Below are 20,000 nucleotides of genomic sequence, written 5' to 3'. Positions count from 1 at the left end.
TGTTAGTGTTAGTCTAGTTTTAGTCGACTAAATGTCATGCGATTTTAGTCGACTAAATCTACAGTTGATTGGTAATCACCATAATTGATATCTGTTCTCCAAAAATACCTCATCTACAAGCTCATGCATGCGGGCTGCAGATCGGCTATTTTTGGAGAAGAGATTTATAGACATTATGTGCAAATATAAAATAGCTGTTATACAAGTGGTTATGGTGAAATAAACCATTAACACTGGTTAGTTTGGAGGGGGCGAGGGGACTATGACATCACCGTTTCAGCAAATTAGGCATTTGCTATACACACGGAGACGAGAAAGTCGTGTCTCCAAACTTTCCCACTCTGGAAGGTGGTTTCAAAATTAGCCGGTTAAGTCCCCCCAAAACGCCGTCTCCGTGTGACAAAAAGGGCAGATCGGCTAATTACTTGCCCGAGTAACACAGAATACGTCCTCGTCTGTACACCACCTAAGTTCCCATCGGCATCTCCGGCCGACAACAGAAATTTGCATGCACAAAGCCTGCCAAAGTAAACTATCTTTTGTTGTTTGTTGTTTTTTCGCCCCCTCTCTTCGAAGTTAAACTGGGCAAGCTCTAAACTGGCCCCTAATTGCGAATTAGTACCAATTATTTTCCAATTTCAATGAACAATACATCATTATGAAAGCTTACATCCTGTAGTTTCATAATATGTAAAAAGCTGAAAAATTACCATGGCCCCCTTGGTCCTAAAGCACTGTACTTGGTCACGTATTCTTAATACATTTACCGCCAGCATTAATTAATCCCTCGATAGCGTACTGCCAAGGTTTTATTACTTTGAAGAGCCAAATATCCGTAACCGAATATTACAATGACAAACTGCTGTATGTGGATGTTGCCCGGATGTTGTTGTGTCGGTCGGTGGTTGAAAAAGGCGACCGCGAGTGTCAGCCCGCCTGCTACAGCCCGTTGAAAACCCTTGTATTCACCAGAAACGGCCCCCTCAATGTCGTTTCTGAGATACAGAGCTGTGAATGGTGGGCTTAGACTGGAAGTGGATGCGCGCGCATGTTCAAAATGGCCGCGGCCAGTGTCCAACTTTGTGTTGATGCGGGTAGCAACATCAGCTAACGATACGATCGTATCAAAAAATGGATTAAAGAATACAAGCGCTCAAACCCGAGAATATCGGGTTTGGCGGGCTAGGGTACTAATTTACACCTTCGTGTTCCTCGTTTGCGGCGGGCAGACGGTTAAGACTTACTCTCCTGGCCCCTCTCCTTGTTCTTGAGGAGCAGCAGTTTCTGCTCCCGCTGCTGCTTCTCCATCTCCTGCTCCAGCCGGTGGTTCTCCATCTTCCTCTGGTGCTCCAACAGCTCCTGCTGGTGCTTCAGGGCCAGGAGCTCCTGCTGTTGCTGCGAGAGGAGGTGGAGGAGGAGGAGACATTTAGTACGCTTTGGATTTAACCCATTTTGACCTGAGATCAAGATTCTAAAAAATGTCTTCTACATCCCGACAGTTTTCTGAAAAAGCTATGTTTCTGTCAGTTGTTCTTCGATTTTTCAAAAATAGCAGACCTACAAGCTCGCTATGAGCTTGTAGATCTGCCATTTTTCAATAGCTAAAGCATAACATGATGCTAACAGCAAAAGGGGTTCCCGCCCAAAATGGGTTAAGCAAAAAATAAAATGTCACGAGTCTGTGCTTCCTAAACTATTAGCACAATATATGTAAAATGATGATGTTTTGTATTGATCCTGAAAAAAAAAAAAAAAAGATTTTTTTTAAATTTTTATTTTCACGATTTTTCTAAAATAGCAGACCTACAAGCTCGTAGCGCGCCACTCGGTGGCGCGCTATGAGCTTGTAGATCTGCTATTTTTCAATAGCTAAATTATAACAATGCTTAAAACACCAAAAGGGGTTCCCGCCCAAAATGGTTTAAGGTTATTGTAGCAGTCAATTTATATTGGGGGTCGGGAGGGGGCGGGGCGGGGGTCCCGAGACATTGCCAAAGCATTTCCGGGGGTCCCCGGCCAAAAACGTTGAGAACCCCTGTTTTATAGAATGGTAGAAGAAAACCCCAGACAAACCCAATCATCCACTGTTGTGTTGAATACAGTCGATAGGACACTGAATCAGGTGAGATTTCATTCGTATGCCCTTGAGGGGTTTTGTTTCACTTGATATTTTGTTATTGTCTTTCTGTGCAAATAATAAACTTGAAGAAACTTAAACACGGGGTGTTAAGGGACGCTCTGTGCTGCAGGGAAATGAGTGAAAAAAACCCGAAGTGTTTCGATTACACATTACCTCATGACGACTCGTTCTCCCCGGCCTTATTTACTGTCCCTTCTAAAAACATCACTAATTCATTACCTTTAAGCTGTTAAAACTTTACACACGTACTGCTACGGGTCTCTTAAAAGTCGCCATCTGGAATAATTAAGTCCGACAGCTGTGTGAAGCGATACAATGAAAACCTTTGTGGTCCGATTACAGTGTTTTGACCACGGGGGCTGTGGGCTTTTAAATAAAACATTAGCCCGCGAGAGATGAGGCTGCAACTTGCTACTTTTATCTCTCCATAAAGCACTTACACCCTATACTTCACTGACCAGGGTCTCCAGCCCAGGCCAGGGGTCCCCCTCATTTTCCCCCCCTTCTAAATCACTTTGCTGAAAATAGCCGATCTACAAGCTCGCAGCGCATCGGAACGCAACCTCGAAATGCTGCTGATATAATACTGAACCACAAGCAGTCAGATATACGCCCATGTCCGGCAGATGCTTTTGACGTTGCCACAACGCGGCTAACCAAGGTTGGCCAGAATTTGTGGACACCATTTGTTAATAAAAAAATCACACCCGTGTGAACTGAGTGGTGCAAGGTCTTATATAGCCTGATCAGCTGTGGTCTGACGTAATGTCAGTGACCATAGTAACCATGCTCATTTTTTTGGGTCCCACGTACAGGTACACACACGTACAGGTACACACATACATAGACACAAACATAGATACAGACAAAGCTGGTTGTTGGAGTGGTTTGCACCACTCAAAAAGACTAACAGTGGTATCTTGTCCAGCCACCCCCGCTCACAGGCCGAGGCCCGAGAGCACTATTGAAACAAGCGGGCTACTAACCTAGCCTGGTAGAACCACTCCCCCTGCTGGACAACATTTGCATTCTGCCAGGTAAGGGTGAGTCTGGGATCTCTCAGACAGAGACGATGTACTCTGTCTGGACCAATTCTGGCCGGAGCGATATGCGGCTGTATGGGGCCGCTAAAGGAGCGATATGCGGCTGTATGGGGCCGCTAGAGGAGCGATATGCGGCCGTATGGGGCCGCTAGAGGAGCGATATGCGGCTGTATGTGGCCGCTAGAGGAGCGATATGCGGCTGTATGGGGCCGCTAGAGGAGCGATATGCGGCTGTATGGGGCCGCTAGAGGAGCGATATGCGGCTGTATGGGGCCGCTAGAGGAGCGATATGCGGCTGTATGGGGCCGCTAGAGGAGCGATATGCGGCTGTATGGGGCCGCTAGAGGAGCGATATGCAGCTGTATGGGGCCGCTAGAGGAGCGATATGCAGCTGTATGGGGCCGCTAGAGGAGCGATATGCGGCTGTATGAGGCCGCTAGAGGAGCGATATGCGGCTGTATGTGGCCGCTAGAGGCGGGGTCAACGCAAGACTTATGACATATTGAAGCTGTGCCACAGCGCAATGTAAACACAACCTAACAAGACTACAACTCGAAATGATTATGGAGATATCAGATTTTTGTCCTGCTGCTTCCGGGTTCATGGTTTCTGCCTGAGAGATCCCAGATGCAGGCAGGAGGGAACTGGTGAACTCAGTACTGAGAGATCCCAGATGCAGGCAGGAGGAGGGAACTGGTGAACTCAGTACTGCCGCAATCTGGCAGAGTCAGGTTACTACTAACCCGCCGGTCTAAAAAATTTAAACAAACATTTTATTTTAATGTAAACTATGTAAACTTGGCCCGGGCTGTGGCTCAGCGGTCCAGGCACCTTGGCTGGTAATCCAGTCTGGCAGTGTGCTGCGGGTTCGACTCCCGATCCCGACGGCCTTTACTGCATGTCACCCCCCATCTCTCTCCCCATTTCCTGTCAGCCTACTGTCTATCCCTCCATAAAATAAAGGCGAAAGCCACAAGGCAAAAGCCACAAAAAAAAGACATTTAAACTATGTAAACTTTACATAACTAGGGTTATGTTATAACCTACAGTTTTCTTTATTTCCTGAAACATGTATATTTTTTCATTTCCTGAAAAATTAACATTTTGGAGTTAGGTGGTTTCTTCCTCCGGCCGACAGCAGAGATATAAAACTTTGGGCCTCGAAATTTAAACGGAGGAGAATCACCGGACTAAAAACCCAAAAGCCTCCAGTGCTATAGCAGACCCACGGGCCCAAGATGACGAATGACCGTCGCTCTCACGACTCTCAACGGGGCCCGTTGACCCGAGGCGGTTTGCCGGCCAACATTGGAACGCCTGTGGTTGTCTTGGGGAAGCTCCTGAGGTGTGAATGTCAGTATAACTGCACGACTGAGGCAGGCCGTTGCTCAAACCGCCGCGCGCAGCCACGCTCGCCGAAGCCTCCGCAGGTCAAATAAAGATTCAGAAATAAAAGGCACTCTGTGCGCGCAATCAGCCGGGCTGCCACATTAACAGCACTCGCTCTTCCCCGCACTCACTCACGCTCCATAACATGATCCGCCCGCTTACGGCGTGATATCACCGAGCGAGCGCCCAATGACAATATTTGATCATTTTAATTGGGACGTAATTTCATGCCCGGCGTTCATAATCGCCCTGTAAGGGGTGGGTTGGGGGGGTAAATTCGCCCTCTAATAGCTGTTGGGTCGCTGGGACCATGCGCTTGTGTTTACCGTTATGGTTTCAAACCCGCGGGCGCATAAATTAGCGGCATGAAGGTGAGCGGGAGGTGAGCGGGTTCGTGAGAAAACCCGGGCGCTGATGAGTGAACTTTGGCCCGAGGCCAGATTTTAGCCTCGCTCATTCCGCCCTTCAATTAGGAGCGAGAAACTTTTGGATAGTGAGTGTGTGTGTGTGTGTGTGTGTGTGTGTGTGTGTGTGTGTGTGTGTGTGTGTGTGTGTGTGTGTGTGTGTGTGTGTGTGTGTGTGTGTGTGTGTGTGTGTGTGTGTGTGTGTGTGTGTGTGTGTTGGGGGCCAGAACTGTCAACAGATGTTCCCTCTTATTAATACTCCACACTTCAATATGGGTATGGTGTGTGTGTGTGTGTGTGTGTGTGTGTGTGTGTGTGTGTGTGTGTGTGTGTGTGTGTGTGTGCGCGCTTCGGGCGCGTGCTCACACATGCATTAACGTAGAGTACAAGCGTGGGTAAATAAAGCAAGTTGTGTGAATGTGTGTGCGGTGCGCGGTGCGTGAGCGTGTATGTCCACATGTGCATGTACGAGTGTGTGCGTAGCCCATGTGTTCATGTGCATGTGTATGCACACACAAACTGTACATGAACATAATATGTTAATTTACTTGAACGCACGCATGCATGCAAACACACGCGCACACACACATATTATGTGTGCGTGCTTGCACAAGTATGTGTGTGTGTATGTGTATACTGTACGCTTGCATACTGTAAACGAGCATGTGTCTGCCTGTGTGTGCAAACTGTGCATGCATGAGTTCAAGTGTGTGTGTGTGTGTGTGTGCGCGCGCTGCAAATGCATGTTTGAACATGTGTACGTAGGCCTTCGTGTATTCATAAGTCCGAGTGTGTGTGTGTGTGTGTGTGTATGTGTACACTGGCTGTGAATGGGTCTGATTGAGGCAGGTCCTCCCTGGCCAGTGTGTGCGTCACTGGCAGCAACCTGAGGGGTCCTCCAGCCCCACCACACACACACACACACACACACACACACACAACACACAACACACAACACACACACACACACACACACACACACACACACACACACACACACACACACACACAGCACCTCGCCACTCTTGAAGCCCTTCTGTTTATTAAATGCTACCCAGTAATATGAAACTAGAAAGATCAGAGACAGACAGACAGACAGACAGACAGACCAGACAGACAGACAGACAGACAGACAGACAGACAGACAGACAGACAGACAGACAGACAGACAGACAGACAGACAGACAGACAGACAGACAGACAGACAGACAGACAGACAGACAGACAGACAGACAGGGGGAAACGTTGATTTGATTAACGAGGTCTGCCGTTTGATTCAAACCCACGTCTGCAGGAGTACACGCTAGACACAACTCTGCGGATCGCGGAAATGAATTTTCCCAGCAAGCCTTTGCTGTTGTATATCTGCGGTCTAATTTAATCAAAAGGGGAAGAGGACAAAGAGGAGAGAGTGGTATCGACTGCTGCAATTCCTTAAAAGCAAGAGGACGTGTGGTTTGTTTTAATCAAAAGGGGAGAAAGATGGTTCCAGACTCTCTCCAAAACAAAAACCTCAAAACAACGTCCCACAAAACAACGTTCTCAGAGAGCCTTATGGGTCCATTTGGTTCCGTTTGTACACTCGCAGAGCTAACCACATGAACCCTCGCGTCCCTGTTCTGGGCATGCCCTCATATAGGCAACATATGTTGTTCCCTGCAAAGAGATTTGATCAAGTAGTACTACCAGTACCTAGAGCTCATGAGTGCCATATCCTGGCAAAGCAGTGATTCCGTCTTGGATGAGCGGTAGATGACCCACAGGTTCGAATCCCAGGGGAGGACTTAACACTGAGGATACTTACTGTGCACTTAACTGCCCACACAACGATTCTTGCTTAAAGGACAACTTTAGTTTTTTTCAACCAAGGTTCATGTTTTAGGTTGTTATTAGAGAAAGTAAAAGACTCATCATCGTAAAAGACTCATCTTTTACTTTCTCTAATAACATCCTAAAACATGAACCTTGGTTGAAAAAAACTAAAGTTGTCCTTTAAATGTGAATCTCGATTTTCCTCTCGAATTTGAGATCACAATTCTCACACGATTCTAATTTGTTCCATGAAAATATTTATAAAAAAAAAAAAACTGGTGCTGCACGATTCTTCACAAAATGAATTTGCATAGGTGTCTGAATCTAGATATTTCTTCGATTAATTGTGCAGCACACCCGCACGCCCACACACACACACACACACACACACACACACGCACACGCACACGCACGCGCACGCACAGTCACCTTGATGTGCTCCTGGAGCTGGGCCTCGTGCTGCCGCGACAGCTGCTCGTGCTGCCGCTGGAACTCGGCGATGAGGATCTGCCGCTGGATCTGCTGCTTCTGCTTCAGTGTGAGCAGCTCCTGCTGCAGCTGCTGCTCTCTGCCCGACGACGGGGCGGGGGGACCCCCGGCCCCGGCCTGGCCCCCAGAGCCAGGCTGCTGCTGCTGGCCGGACGGGGACAGCGAAGACAGCTGATGCTGCTGCTGCTGCTGCTGGTGGTGGTGCTGCTGGTGGTGGTGGTGGTCCACTCGGAGGTCCATGGGGATGGCTGCTGGAGGCAGGCGAAGAGGAAGAGCAGAGCTGATGTCCACTGTGCGGCCAGAGAGAGGGGGAGGGTGGGGGGGAGAGAGAGAGAGAGACAGATTGATTTTCAAGACCTCTTTATTAAAAGCTTTTTCTTTTCTTTTCTTTTTCAAAGTCACTTTTTGGAGTACAAGAAAAACATGCACCGTCAAATGATTCTATGTAACCACAGAAGACCAACGTATTGTAAAGACGTTTAAAATCACAGAAGCAAACTGAAACTAGAGTGAAATAGAGTCGAGGAGAGACATGGAGAGAGAGAAGAGAGACATGGAGAGAGAGAGAAGAGAGACATGGAGAGAGAGAAGAGAGACATGGAGAGAGAGAAGAGATACATGGAGAGAGAGAAGAGAGGCATGGAGAGAGAGAAGAGAGGCATGGAGAGAGAGAGAGAAGAGGGATATGGAGAGAGAGAGAGAGAGAGAGAGAGAGAGAGAGAAGAGAGGCATGGAGAGAGAGAGAGAGAGAGAGAGAGGAGGGATATGGAGAGAGAGAGAGAGAGAGAGAGAGAGAGAGAGAGAGAGAGAGAGAGAGAGAGAGAGAGAAGAGAGGGACATGGAGACAGAGTCGAAGAAGAGAGAGATGAGAGAGGCAGATGTAAGGAGGGGAAGGAGAAGGCCAGATGAGAGAGAGAGGGGAAGGAGAAGGCCAGATGAGAGAGAGAGGGGAAGGAGAAGGCCAGATGAGAGAGAGAGGGGAAGGAGAAGGCCAGATGAGAGAGAGAGGGGAAGGAGAGAAACCAAAACAAAGAGAAAAAGAAGGGGGAGGGGTTAGAACAGTTATAGGACACCAGGTTAATGGATCTAATGTCCTGGCAGGACAGAAAACTAGGCAGTACCAGCTGGTCCTGCGGATCAGGGTTTTGGAATCCAGTGATTTCAGAGGTATGCTGGTGGTTGCGTAGAGTAGGCAGCTGGTACCAGGCAGCAGGTGAATGAGCCTAACTCAGAATATGACTTCAAGTTTCTCTGTGCTGCTCAGTAATGGTAAATGGTGCATTATAGCGCTTTTTATCCAAAGCACTTTACATAGATTATGCAATACATTCATACGCCCATTCATACAGCTTTACATAGATTGTGCATTACATTCACCCTTTCACACACACATGCATACACCGATGGCAGAGGAAACCTTGCAAGGCACCAACCTGCTCATCGGGAGCATTTAGGCTTTAGGGGTTCAGAGTCTTGCTCAAGGACACTTGGACACTAACTCTGGGGGAGCCCGGGATAGAACTGGCAACCTTTGGTTGCCATCAGGTCGCTTTACCCCCTGACTGAGCCAAATGTTTCAGCGTGTCACTGTCGATTATTGAAGCTAAGATGGCAGCTGGTGGCTAGTTAGTTTTCGGCGCTAATTCTTCTTTCACTAGTTTTGTCGGTGTTAATTACATGCTACTTTTCTGTGTTAAACTATCCGTGCACAAATAACATGAATCTCCCGCTCGTATGACTCTATGCTCCCGTCTCGGTTGTGTTTCCAATGTCACTACAGTTCCGTGAGCACCGTGTCGTGACTCGTGATTGGTTGAATATCTTTCCGGTCTGAGCACCAGAGACAGCTTCCGTTACTCTTGGGAGGTGTAGTTCCAGACTCTATATAGCATTCAGGAGGTGTAGTTTCTGACTCTATAGCATTCAGGAGGTGTAGTTCCAGACTCTATATAGCATTCAGGAGGTGTAGTTTCTGACTCTATAGCATTCAGGAGGTGTAGTTCCAGACTCTATATAGCATTCAGGAAGTGTAGTTCCAGACTCTATAGCATTCAGGAGGTGTAGTTCCAGACTCTATATAGCATTCAGGAGGTGTAGTTTCTGACTCTATATAGCATTCAGGAGGTGTAGTTCCAGACTCTATATAGCATTCAGGAGGTGTAGTTTCTGACTATATAGCATTCAGGAGGTGTAGTTTCTGACTCTATATAGCATTCAGGAGGTGTAGTTCCAGACTCTATATAGCATTCAGGAGGTGTAGTTTCTGACTATATAGCATTCAGGAGGTGTAGTTCCAGACTCTATATAGCAGACTCTATATAGCATTCAGGAAGTGTAGTTCCAGACTCTATATAGCATTCAGGAAGTGTAGTTCCAGACTCTATATAGCATTCAGGAAGTGTAGTTCCAGACTCTATATGGAAGTGTAGTTCCAGACTCTATAGCATTCAGGAAGTGTAGTTCCAGACTCTATAGCATTCAGGAGGTGTAGTTCTAGACTCTATATAGCATTCAGGAGGTGTAGTTCCAGACTCTATATAACATTCAGGAGGTGTAGTTCTAGACTCTATATAGCATTTGTAGATTGTGGAATAGTTGTCTGGCTACACGAGACTAGCTTGTCGACAACACACAACACGACATGAAGTGAGGAAAGTCAGTGCAAGCTAAACCTCAACCTCATGAACAGCGAGAACAGAACCTGCATAAATGGCGGTTCAACAAACTGTCCTCACAATGATGCCAAAACACACACACAGACACACACACACACACACACAAACACTCTTATCAGCAGGCACAAGTCTCCTCACTGTACTGGCAGACCAGACTCCAGCATCTAACTGGATTCTATAATTCAAACATGGAAGCTGGCAGCATCTGACAAAGATTGCATTGAACCGCGCGCTGGTGCAAAAACCTTCCAGACTGGCCAGCCACCCACAAATCACTGCACAGGAAGCCGTCCAATCATGCGGCTTCCTCCCCATTAAATCTGAATAAATAGGAGGCGATTGGCTGATTATTTATCTACATGTTTGCAGAGAGCGCGGCGCTAGCCAGAGATGCTTGCTTCCAACTTTGTGTTAATGAAGAGGCAAACACCGAGTCATCATTGGCCTATTTTAGCACGCTCGCTCTCACGCTCTCGCGCACACACGCGCACACACACACACACACACACAGTTTGTACATGCAAAGCAAGTGCTATCCGCAGTCAAATTTGCACGTATGAGCCGGCACCAGTTAGAATCAAAAACAAGGTACTTCTTAGCACATCTTCAAACAGAATGTCACAGACAGAGCCCCCCATGCATCGATTACTGCACTCCCTCTTTCCCTCTGACAAGGAGGCTCACTCAGGCCCTTTTTGAAACGGGCTCCTCGCCACTCGCCCTACACACTTCCACTCGATATGCGCAGAGAGACGGCACCCCAATTCCCCTCCCATCCACTTGTATTGAGTTGCTCACCCAGCGCATGAGTTGTTTTCACCCTTTCTTCCAGGTTGGAAGAGAGAGAGATAGATGGATTAATTAAAGGACCACTTCACCACTTTTCAACATCTCTTCATATAATTGGTCCTCACTAATGTTCATGATAAAACACCACCATTTTTTCCTACTCAGTCTGTGTCTCATAGGAGGGCTTTGGGCAGTTCGGACACCCGTCCACCAGTGACATCATCATTAGGCAGATTTTTTTTAAACAAGATTTGTTTTAAAATATATTTAGATTTTTATTATCGTGAGAACGATGGCTTCAACTTTTGCATTGCAACTTTTCAGGAAAAGAAAGCCTGCCGTTTCTATTAGCTTGGATTCACCATCGATGATGTCACTGGTGGACAGGTTTCTGAACTGCCCACAGCCCTCCTATGAGACACAGACTGAGTAGAAAAAAATTGTGGTGTTTGTGAACATTAGTTAGGACCAATTATTGGAAGAGAAGTTGAAAAGTGGTGAAGTGGTCCTTTAACAAGCTATAAGGCAGCAGCTTTTATGTAATTATAAATATAATTTATAAAAAACGACGGTTCAGCCAGAACTGCTATTTTTGGCGGAAGAAGAAGGAGAAGTGAGAAGAAAACATCTGACAAATACAATAAGGGACCAAGAAGTCCCTTCGGGCTTGGTCCCACAATAATAATCCTGTCGTTGACTACCACACTATAGATACAATTTGGCCAATCACAATCGACTATACAAAGGACTGCCCTATAGTCATGACATGTAACATTTCTATGTCCCTTTGATGTAAAGACTGTATTTCTGGGGCAGACGCCAAGGTGACGAAACAGAAAACCCTAGCAACCGCGTGCAGCACATGGGAACGTCTCCTCTTCCTGCTAACATCTCCCTAGCCGATTATAGTCATTTAGCATGATTAACATGCCCCCCCCCCCTCCCCCCCAGGTTCACAGGTGAGGCCCCTGCACGCACGCACACACGCGTGCACACACACACACACACACACACACAAACACACACACGCACACAGCAGCGTGGGAGAAGGAAAACGTGCAACAAGTCCTTTAGGACAGAGGAGGAGGTCACGCAGGGGGTGATGATGACAATACGTTACATAACGGCGTCAGTCAGTGATGTGCACACCTGCGCCGTCAGTGTTCCCGTGTTCCCATGGCGCCACGTGTCCTGTCACCACAGGCCTTATGGTTCCTTTGAAGGGACACTTACTTCACCCCTTGTGCAACCAGATCTTAATTTAATGATGTTTGGGAGACAAGAAACACGTTCCTGGGGGTTTTTATGTGGGTAATATGTGTTTTTACTTTTAGATATTTTCGTATTTCAAAGTGTCCATGATGTCATGGACACTGGGCTCACTTACTTCCTGGAATACATCAAGGAAGCTCTGAGAAGGAAGTGAAGTGGATCTCGGATTCCAAATATTATACTAGTTACTTTGTAGGTTTCGATGATTATTACGAAACCACTTCAGCCCTATATACTCTCTACAAGCTCTACAAGCTCTACAAGCTCGCGATGCGACGCATTGTGAGCTTGTAGATCGGCTATTTTCAGAAGTTTTTTTTATACATTTGAAAACGTGATCTTCCAGCTCGTCCAGGGGTCTCAATCTAAGAGTATGGAGACCAGCTCCTGCATGCTCCAGCCACTGGCAGATGTACAAGTTATATTGCATTAACATAATCTAGTTACTACCATGGTTAAAATAAAGATTTATTCATTTAACCCATTCTGGACGGGAACCCCTTTTGGTGTTTTAAGCATTATGTTATACTTTAGCTATTTAACAATAGCAGATCTACAAGCTCATAGCGCAGCACCGACTGCCGCGCTACGAGCTTGTAGATCTGCTATTTTTGAAAATTTGTGAAAATGTGATGCAAATCTTTGAATATATATTCTTTCAGTGCCAACGTTTTTAACTCAAATCTTTGAATATATATCCTTTCAGTGCCAACGTTTTTAACTCAAATCTTTGCTTCTAGGGGGGTCCCTCCCTGGAACAACATATCTTCAGATGGGGGTCCGCAGCCAAATACAGACAATTCTGAAGGGTCCTTGACATGAAAAAGGTTGAGCACAACTGACATAGAAACATAGGTTTTTCAGAAAACTGCTAGGATTTAGAAGCCATCTTTTTTTAGAATCGGCCTCAGTTCTAAATGCGTTAAATAAGTTCTGGATTGCAGTTTCAATTTAACTCTGACAGCATATAAATGGACTCGGTCGAGCGCTACATTCTATCAGCTGCTGCCAATGTGTGCTGTACGGATATAATTGTGCGAGGCAATTACTCATTTTTTCAGTCACATTTTAGCAAGGCAAGGCACTCTCGGAGATGCACATGAATACATTATTAACCCATTTTGGGCGGGAACCCCTTTTGGTGTTTTAAACATGTTATAATTTAGCTATTGAAAAATAGCAGATCTACAAGCTCATAGCGCGCCACCGAGTGGCGCGCTACAAGCTTGTAGGTCTGCTATTTTTGAAAAATCGTGAAAATATTTATTTCAGAAAACTGGAGGATTTAGATTAGATTTTTTTTTTAATTTTCGACGTGAGGCCTAATTGGGTTAAACACAGGGGATTGTACTGTGCAGTATTGCCAATGGTCTATGTGTTGATTAAATGGTACTAAAAACTGTATGTTGATCATCCAAGAGCAACATGGGTCATGCATATTATGCTAAATTAACCTCTTTTAGGTCATGCAATGCAGTATTTTATACATGTTTTGGGAAAGCTTTACAAAACTACTACACTAATGTTTGCATGATAAAAAACAAAGCCTTACTAATACCAATCATTATCACTCCAGTTGGCTGATCTTTACTGATCTTTAAACTAGCTCCTTGTCAGAGAAATGATGTTAATCCATTTAGGCCTGACGTCGAAATTTAGAAAATGTCTTTTTGTTTTCTGAAATACCTCATGTTTCTATATCAGTGGTGCTCAATAGTTCATGTCAAGGACCGCAGAAACTATATGTAATTGGCTGCCGACCACCATCTGAAAATATGTTGTTCCAGGGTCCCCCCAGAAGCAAAGATTTGAGTTAAAATTCAAAGATTTGCGACACATTTTCACGTTTTTTCAAAAAATAGCAGACCTACAAGCTCGTAGCGCGGCACTCGGTGCCGCGCTATGAGCTCACCAAAAGGGGTTTCCGCCCAGAATGGGTAAACTATGTTGTTGTTTTTATGAAGAATTGAATGGTTTAGGCCGGGCCAAAATGCATTCTGATCTTGATCTATACTACATGCAGTACTTCATGAGCCATTCATTGTGCTTTCTGCCCCCAGAACCAGAACTCAACATGGTCTTATTATGCACTACATAGTGTATCTGGAACAAACTCCTCAAAAACTCTGTTCTTTTACATCAAAGCTCAAAACCTGGGGGGCACGGTGGCACAGTCGGTAGTGCTGTCGCCTCACAGCTAGAAGGTCCATGGGTTCGATTCCCGCTAGGGACGCTATGGGCGCCAGGGGCGTGCCCTCTCCTCCGCGTCATCAGCGCCCATACCCGAGGCGGGGTTGGCGAAAGGGCCTTTCTTTGTGGAGTTTGCATGTTCTCCCCATGTCCCATAGGGTAGCCTACTTGAAAAAATGGGTTGCAAAATCGTGGGATAAAAAAAACAAAAAAAGCTCAAAACCTTTCTGTTTGCCGCTGCCTTTAAATTATGTTTCTGATTCATTTCTTGTGCTGATCTGTCATTTTATTTTATGTTAACTTATCTCCTGTTCTTTTAATAATAACAACATTTAATCAGAAATGTCCTTTAACACATTTTCTTTTGTGTCTTAATGTTCTTGTAAAGCACTTAGAGTGTCCTTGTTGCTGAGTGACAGGTGCTATACGAATAAATAAACATGCCTTTCCCTCGCTAAGATTTGGCTTTGCTAAAATTAGTAATTGCATTGCACAACCGTACAGCGCTTTGGCTGCAGTTGATAGAATGAATCGCTTGATCGAGTGTAAATACGGCACCAAATATCCTGCATAGTCCATCTTTGTCATTTGGTTAAATCCTGTGCAGGCAGAAGGCTTGCTGCGCCTCATAAACCAAACACCAACTTCTAAGGACATGCAACCAGCAAATAAAACACTCTGATTTTAACCTGTTCAGACCTGGAACGCATCTGTGTCACCTCATATAGCTTTTAACCACATTTAAACTTTTTTTTAACCATTATTTCAAACTTTAGCTGTTGAAAAATAGCAGATCTACAATCCCATAGCGCGGCACCGAGTGCTGTGCTACGAGATCTGATATTTATTTATTTTGAATCGTGAAAAATTACGTGCAAATCTTTGAATATATATTCTTGCACAGCAAAAAAATGTTTTAACTCATATCTTTGCTTCTGGGGGGGTCCATGGAACAAAATACTTTCAGATGGGGGTCGGCGGCCAATTACATATAATGTTTGGGGTCCTTGACATGAAATATTTTGAGAACAACTGACATAGAAACGTAAGGTTCATGATTTAGAAGATGATGATTTAGAAAGACACTTGTAGAACCTGGTCTCAGGTCTAAATGGATTAACCCATTCTGGGCGGGAACCCCTTTTGGTGTTAGCATTATGTTATGCTTTAGCTATTGAAAAATAGCAGATCTACAAGCTCATAGTGCGCCACTGAGTGGCGCGCTACGAGCTTGTAGGTCTGCTATTTTTGAAAAATCGAAGAACCACTGACATAGAAACATAGCTTTTTCAGAAAACTGTCATTTTCAAACAGACATTTTTAGAATCTGATCTCAGGTCAGAATGGATTAAGGCCGCTCAGTTTACTGATATATATTATGTTTGGTCTCTTGTGTAGTGTGTTTCTGGTCTCTGGTGTAGTGTGTTTCTGGTCTCTTGTATAGTGTGTTTCTGGTCTCTTGTGTAGTGTGTTTCTGGTCTCTGGTGTAGTGTGTTTCTGGTCTATGGTGTAGTGTGTTTCTGGTCTCTGGTGTAGTGTGTTTCTGGTCTCTTGTGTAGTGTGTTTCTGGTCTCTGGTGTAGTGTGTTTCTGGTCTATGGTGTAGTGTGTTTCTGGTCTCTGGTGTAGTGTGTTTCTGGTCTATGGTGTAGTGTGTTTCTGGTCTCTGGTGTAGTGTGTTTCTGGTCTATGGTGTAGTGTGTTTCTGGTCTCTGGTGTAGTGTGTTTCTGGTCTCTGGTGTAGTGTGTTTCTGGTCTCTGGTGTAGTGTGTTTCTGGTCTATGGTGTAGTGTGTTTCTGGTCTCTTGTGTAGTGTGTTTCTGGTCTCTTGTATAGTGTGTTTCTGGTCTCTTGTATAGTGTGTTTCTGGTCTCTTGTATATTGTGTTTCTGGTCTCTTGTATAGTGTGTTTCTGGTCTCTGGTGTAGTGTGTTTCTGGTCTCTGGTGTAGTGTGTTTCTGGTCTCTGGTGTAGTGTGTTTCTGGTCTATGGTGTAGTGTGTTTCTGGTCTCTGGTGTAGTGTGTTTCTGGTCTCTGGTGTAGTGTGTTTCTGGTCTCTGGTGTAGTGTGTTTCTGGTCTCTGGTGTAGTGTGTTTCTGGTCTCTTGTATAGTGTGTTTCTGGTCTCTGGTGTAGTGTGTTTCTGGTCTCTGGTGTAGTGTGTTTCTGGTCTCTGGTGTAGTGTGTTTCTGGTCTCTTGTATAGTGTGTTTCTGGTCTCCTGTGTAGTGTGTTGCTGGGCTCTTGTATAGTGTGTTTCTGGTCTCCTGTGTAGTGTGTTTCTGGTCTCCTGTGTAGTGTGTTTCTGGTCTCTTGTGTAGTGTGTTTCTGGTCTCTTGTATAGTGTGTTTCTGGTCTCCTGTGTAGTGTGTTTCTGGTCTCTTGTGTAGTGTGTTTCTGGTCTCTTGTGTAGTGTATTTCTGGTCTCTTGTATAGTGTGTTTCTGGTCTCTTGTGTAGTATTTTTCTGGTCTCTTGTGTAGTGTGTTTCTGGTCTCTGGTATAGTGTGTTTCTGGTCTCTTGTGTAGTGTGTTTCTGGTCTCTGGTGTAGTGTGTTTCTGGTCTCTTGTGTAGTGTGTTTCTGGTCTCTTGTGTAGTGTGTTTCTGGTCTCTTGTGTAGTGTGTTTCTGGTTTCTGGTGTAGTGTGTTTCTGGTCTCTGGTATAGTGTGTTTCTGGTCTCTTGTATAGTGTGTTTCTGGTCTCTTGTATAGTGTGTTTCTGGTCTCTGGTATAGTGTGTTTCTGGTCTCTTGTATAGTGTGTTTCTGGTCTCTTGTGTAGTGTGTTTCTGGTCTCTTGTGTAGTGTGTTTCTGGTCTCTTGTATAGTGTGTTTCTGGTCTCTTGTGTAGTGTGTTTCTGGTCTCTTGTGTAGTGTGTTTCTGGTCTCTTGTGTAGTGTGTTTCTGGTCTCTGGTGTAGTGTGTTTCTGGTCTCTGGTGTAGTGTGTTTCTGGTCTCTGGTGTAGTGTGTTTCTGGTCTCTTGTGTAGTGTGTTTCTGGTCTCTGGTGTAGTGTGTTTCTGGTCTCTTGTGTAGTGTGTTTCTGGTCTCTGGTGTAGTGTGTTTCTGGTCTCTTGTATAGTGTGTTTCTGGTCTCTTGTATAGTGTGTTTCTGGTCTCTTGTATAGTGTGTTTCTGGTCTCTTGTATAGTGTGTTTCTGGTCTCTTGTATAGTGTGTTTCTGGTCTCTTGTATAGTGTGTTTCTGGTCTCTTGTATAGTGTGTTTCTGGTCTCTTGTATAGTGTGTTTCTGGTCTCTGGTGTAGTGTGTTTCTGGTCTCTTGTATAGTGTGTTTCTGGTCTCTGGTGTAGTGTGTTTCTGGTCTCTGGTGTAGTGTGTTTCTGGTCTCTTGTGTAGTGTGTTTCTGGTCTCTTGTATAGTGTGTTTCTGGTCTCTTGTATAGTGTGTTTCTGGTCTCTTGTATAGTGTGTTTCTGGTCTCTTGTATAGTGTGTTTCTGGTCTCTTGTATAGTGTGTTTCTGGTCTCTGGTGTAGTGTGTTTCTGGTCTCTTGTGTAGTGTGTTTCTGGTCTCTGGTGTAGTGTGTTTCTGGTCTCTGGTGTAGTGTGTTTCTGGTCTCTTGTGTAGTGTGTTTCTGGTCTCTTGTGTAGTGTGTTTCTGGTCTCTTGTATAGTGTGTTTCTGGTCTCTTGTATAGTGTGTTTCTGGTCTCTGGTGTAGTGTGTTTCTGGTCTCTTGTATAGTGTGTTTCTGGTCTCTTGTATAGTGTGTTTCTGGTCTCTGGTGTAGTGTGTTTCTGGTCTCTTGTGTAGTGTGTTTCTGGTCTCTTGTGTAGTGTGTTTCTGGTCTCTTGTATAGTGTGTTTCTGGTCTCTTGTATAGTGTGTTTCTGGTCTCTGGTTTAGTGTGTTTCTGGTCTCTGGTGTAGTGTGTTTCTGGTCTCTTGTGTAGTGTGTTTCTGGTCTCTTGTATAGTGTGTTTCTGGTCTCTTGTGTAGTGTGTTTCTGGTCTCTGGTGTAGTGTGTTTCTGGTCTCTTGTGTAGTGTGTTTCTGGTCTCTGGTGTAGTGTGTTTCTGGTCTCTTGTATAGTGTGTTTCTGGTCTCTGGTGTAGTGTGTTTCTGGTCTCTTGTGTAGTGTGTTTCTGGTCTCTGGTGTAGTGTGTTTCTGGTCTCTTGTGTAGTGTGTTTCTGGTCTCTGGTGTAGTGTGTTTCTGGTCTCTGGTGTAGTGTGTTTCTGGTCTCTGGTGTAGTGTGTTTCTGGTCTCTTGTGTAGTGTGTTTCTGGTCTCTTGTATAGTGTGTTTCTGGTCTCTTGTATAGTGTGTTTCTGGTCTCTGGTGTAGTGTGTTTCTGGTCTCTGGTGTAGTGTGTTTCTGGTCTCTGGTGTAGTGTGTTTCTGGTCTCTGGTGTAGTGTGTTTCTGGTCTCTGGTGTAGTGTGTTTCTGGTCTCTTGTGTAGTGTGTTTCTGGTCTCTGGTGTAGTGTGTTTCTGGTCTCTTGTGTAGTGTGTTTCTGGTCTCTGGTGTAGTGTGTTTCTGGTCTCTGGTGTAGTGTGTTTCTGGTCTCTTGTGTAGTGTGTTTCTGGTCTCTTGTGTAGTGTGTTTCTGGTCTCTTGTGTAGTGTGTTTCTGGTCTCTGGTGTAGTGTGTTTCTGGTCTCTTGTATAGTGTGTTTATGGTCTCTTGTATAGTGTGTTTATGGTCTCTTGTGTAATGTGTTTCTGGTCTCTTGTATAGTGTGTTTCTGGTCTCTTGTATAGTGTGTTTCTGGTCTCTTGTATAGTGTGTTTCTGGTCTCTTGTATAGTGTGTTTCTGGTCTCTTGTGTAGTGTGTTTCTGGTCTCTTGTATAGTGTGTTTCTGGTCTCTTGTATAGTGTGTTTCTGGTCTCTTGTATAGTGTGTTTCTGGTATCTTGTGTAGTGTGTTTCTGGTCTCTTGTGTAGTGTGTTTCTGGTCTCTTGTGTAGTGTGTTTCTGGTCTCTTGTGTAGTGTGTTTCTGGTCTCTGGTGTAGTGTGTTTCTGGTCTCTTGTATAGTGTGTTTATGGTCTCTTGTATAGTGTGTTTATGGTCTCTTGTGTAATGTGTTTCTGGTCTCTTGTATAGTGTGTTTCTGGTCTCTTGTATAGTGTGTTTCTGGTCTCTTGTATAGTGTGTTTCTGGTCTCTTGTATAGTGTGTTTCTGGTCTCTTGTGTAGTGTGTTTCTGGTCTCCTGTGTAGTGTGTTTCTGGTCTCTTGTGTAGTGTGTTTCTGGTCTCTGGTGTAGTGTGTTTCTGGTCTCTTGTGTAGTGTGTTTCTGGTCTCTGGTGTAGTGTGTTTCTGGTCTCTTGTGTAGTGTGTTTCTGGTCTCTAGTGTAGTGTGTTTCTGGTCTCTTGTATAGTGTGTTTCTGGTCTCTAGTGTAGTGTGTTTCTGGTCTCTTGTGTAGTGTGTTTCTGGTCTCTTGTGTAGAGTGTTTCTGGTCTCTGGTGTAGTGTGTTTCTGGTCTCTTGTGTAGTGTGTTTCTGGTCTCTTGTGTAGTGTGTTTCTGGTCTCTTGTATAGTGTGTTTCTGGTCTCTTGTATAGTGTGTTTCTGGTCTCTGGTGTAGTGTGTTTCTGGTCTCTTGTGTAGTGTGTTTCTGGTCTCTTGTGTAGTGTGTTTCTGGTCTCTTGTGTAGAGTGTTTCTGGTCTCTTGTGTAGTGTGTTTCTGGTCTCTTGTGTAGTGTGTTTCTGGTCTCTTGTGTAGTGTGTTTCTGGTCTCTTGTGTAGAGTGTTTCTGGTCTCTTGTATAGTGTGTTTCTGGTCTCTTGTATAGTGTGTTTCTGGTCTCTTGTATAGTGTGTTTCTGGTCTCTTGTGTAGTGTGTT

The 20,000-nt window shown here is 45.0% G+C and overlaps 1 protein-coding gene across 1 annotated transcript in view; it reads right to left on the bottom strand.

Annotated features, from left to right (window-relative positions):
* Positions 1-20,000, bottom strand: part of LOC306917519 (histone deacetylase 4-like) — a gene marked incomplete at its 5' end in the record, with an annotated part of 81,704 nt that overhangs the window by 57,721 nt on the left and 3,983 nt on the right. Inside the window, 2 exons of the mRNA XM_079495794.1 lie at positions 1,245-1,395; positions 7,218-7,567. Coding sequence (XP_079351920.1) covers positions 1,245-1,395; positions 7,218-7,567 — 501 coding nt within the window. The remainder of the gene's footprint in view (positions 1-1,244; positions 1,396-7,217; positions 7,568-20,000) is intronic.

Source organism: Electrona antarctica (genome assembly GCF_951216825.1).
Source record: "Electrona antarctica genome assembly, chromosome: 24".
NCBI lineage: Eukaryota > Metazoa > Chordata > Actinopteri > Myctophiformes > Myctophidae > Electrona > Electrona antarctica.
This window is presented reverse-complemented; position numbering and strand designations above follow the sequence as displayed.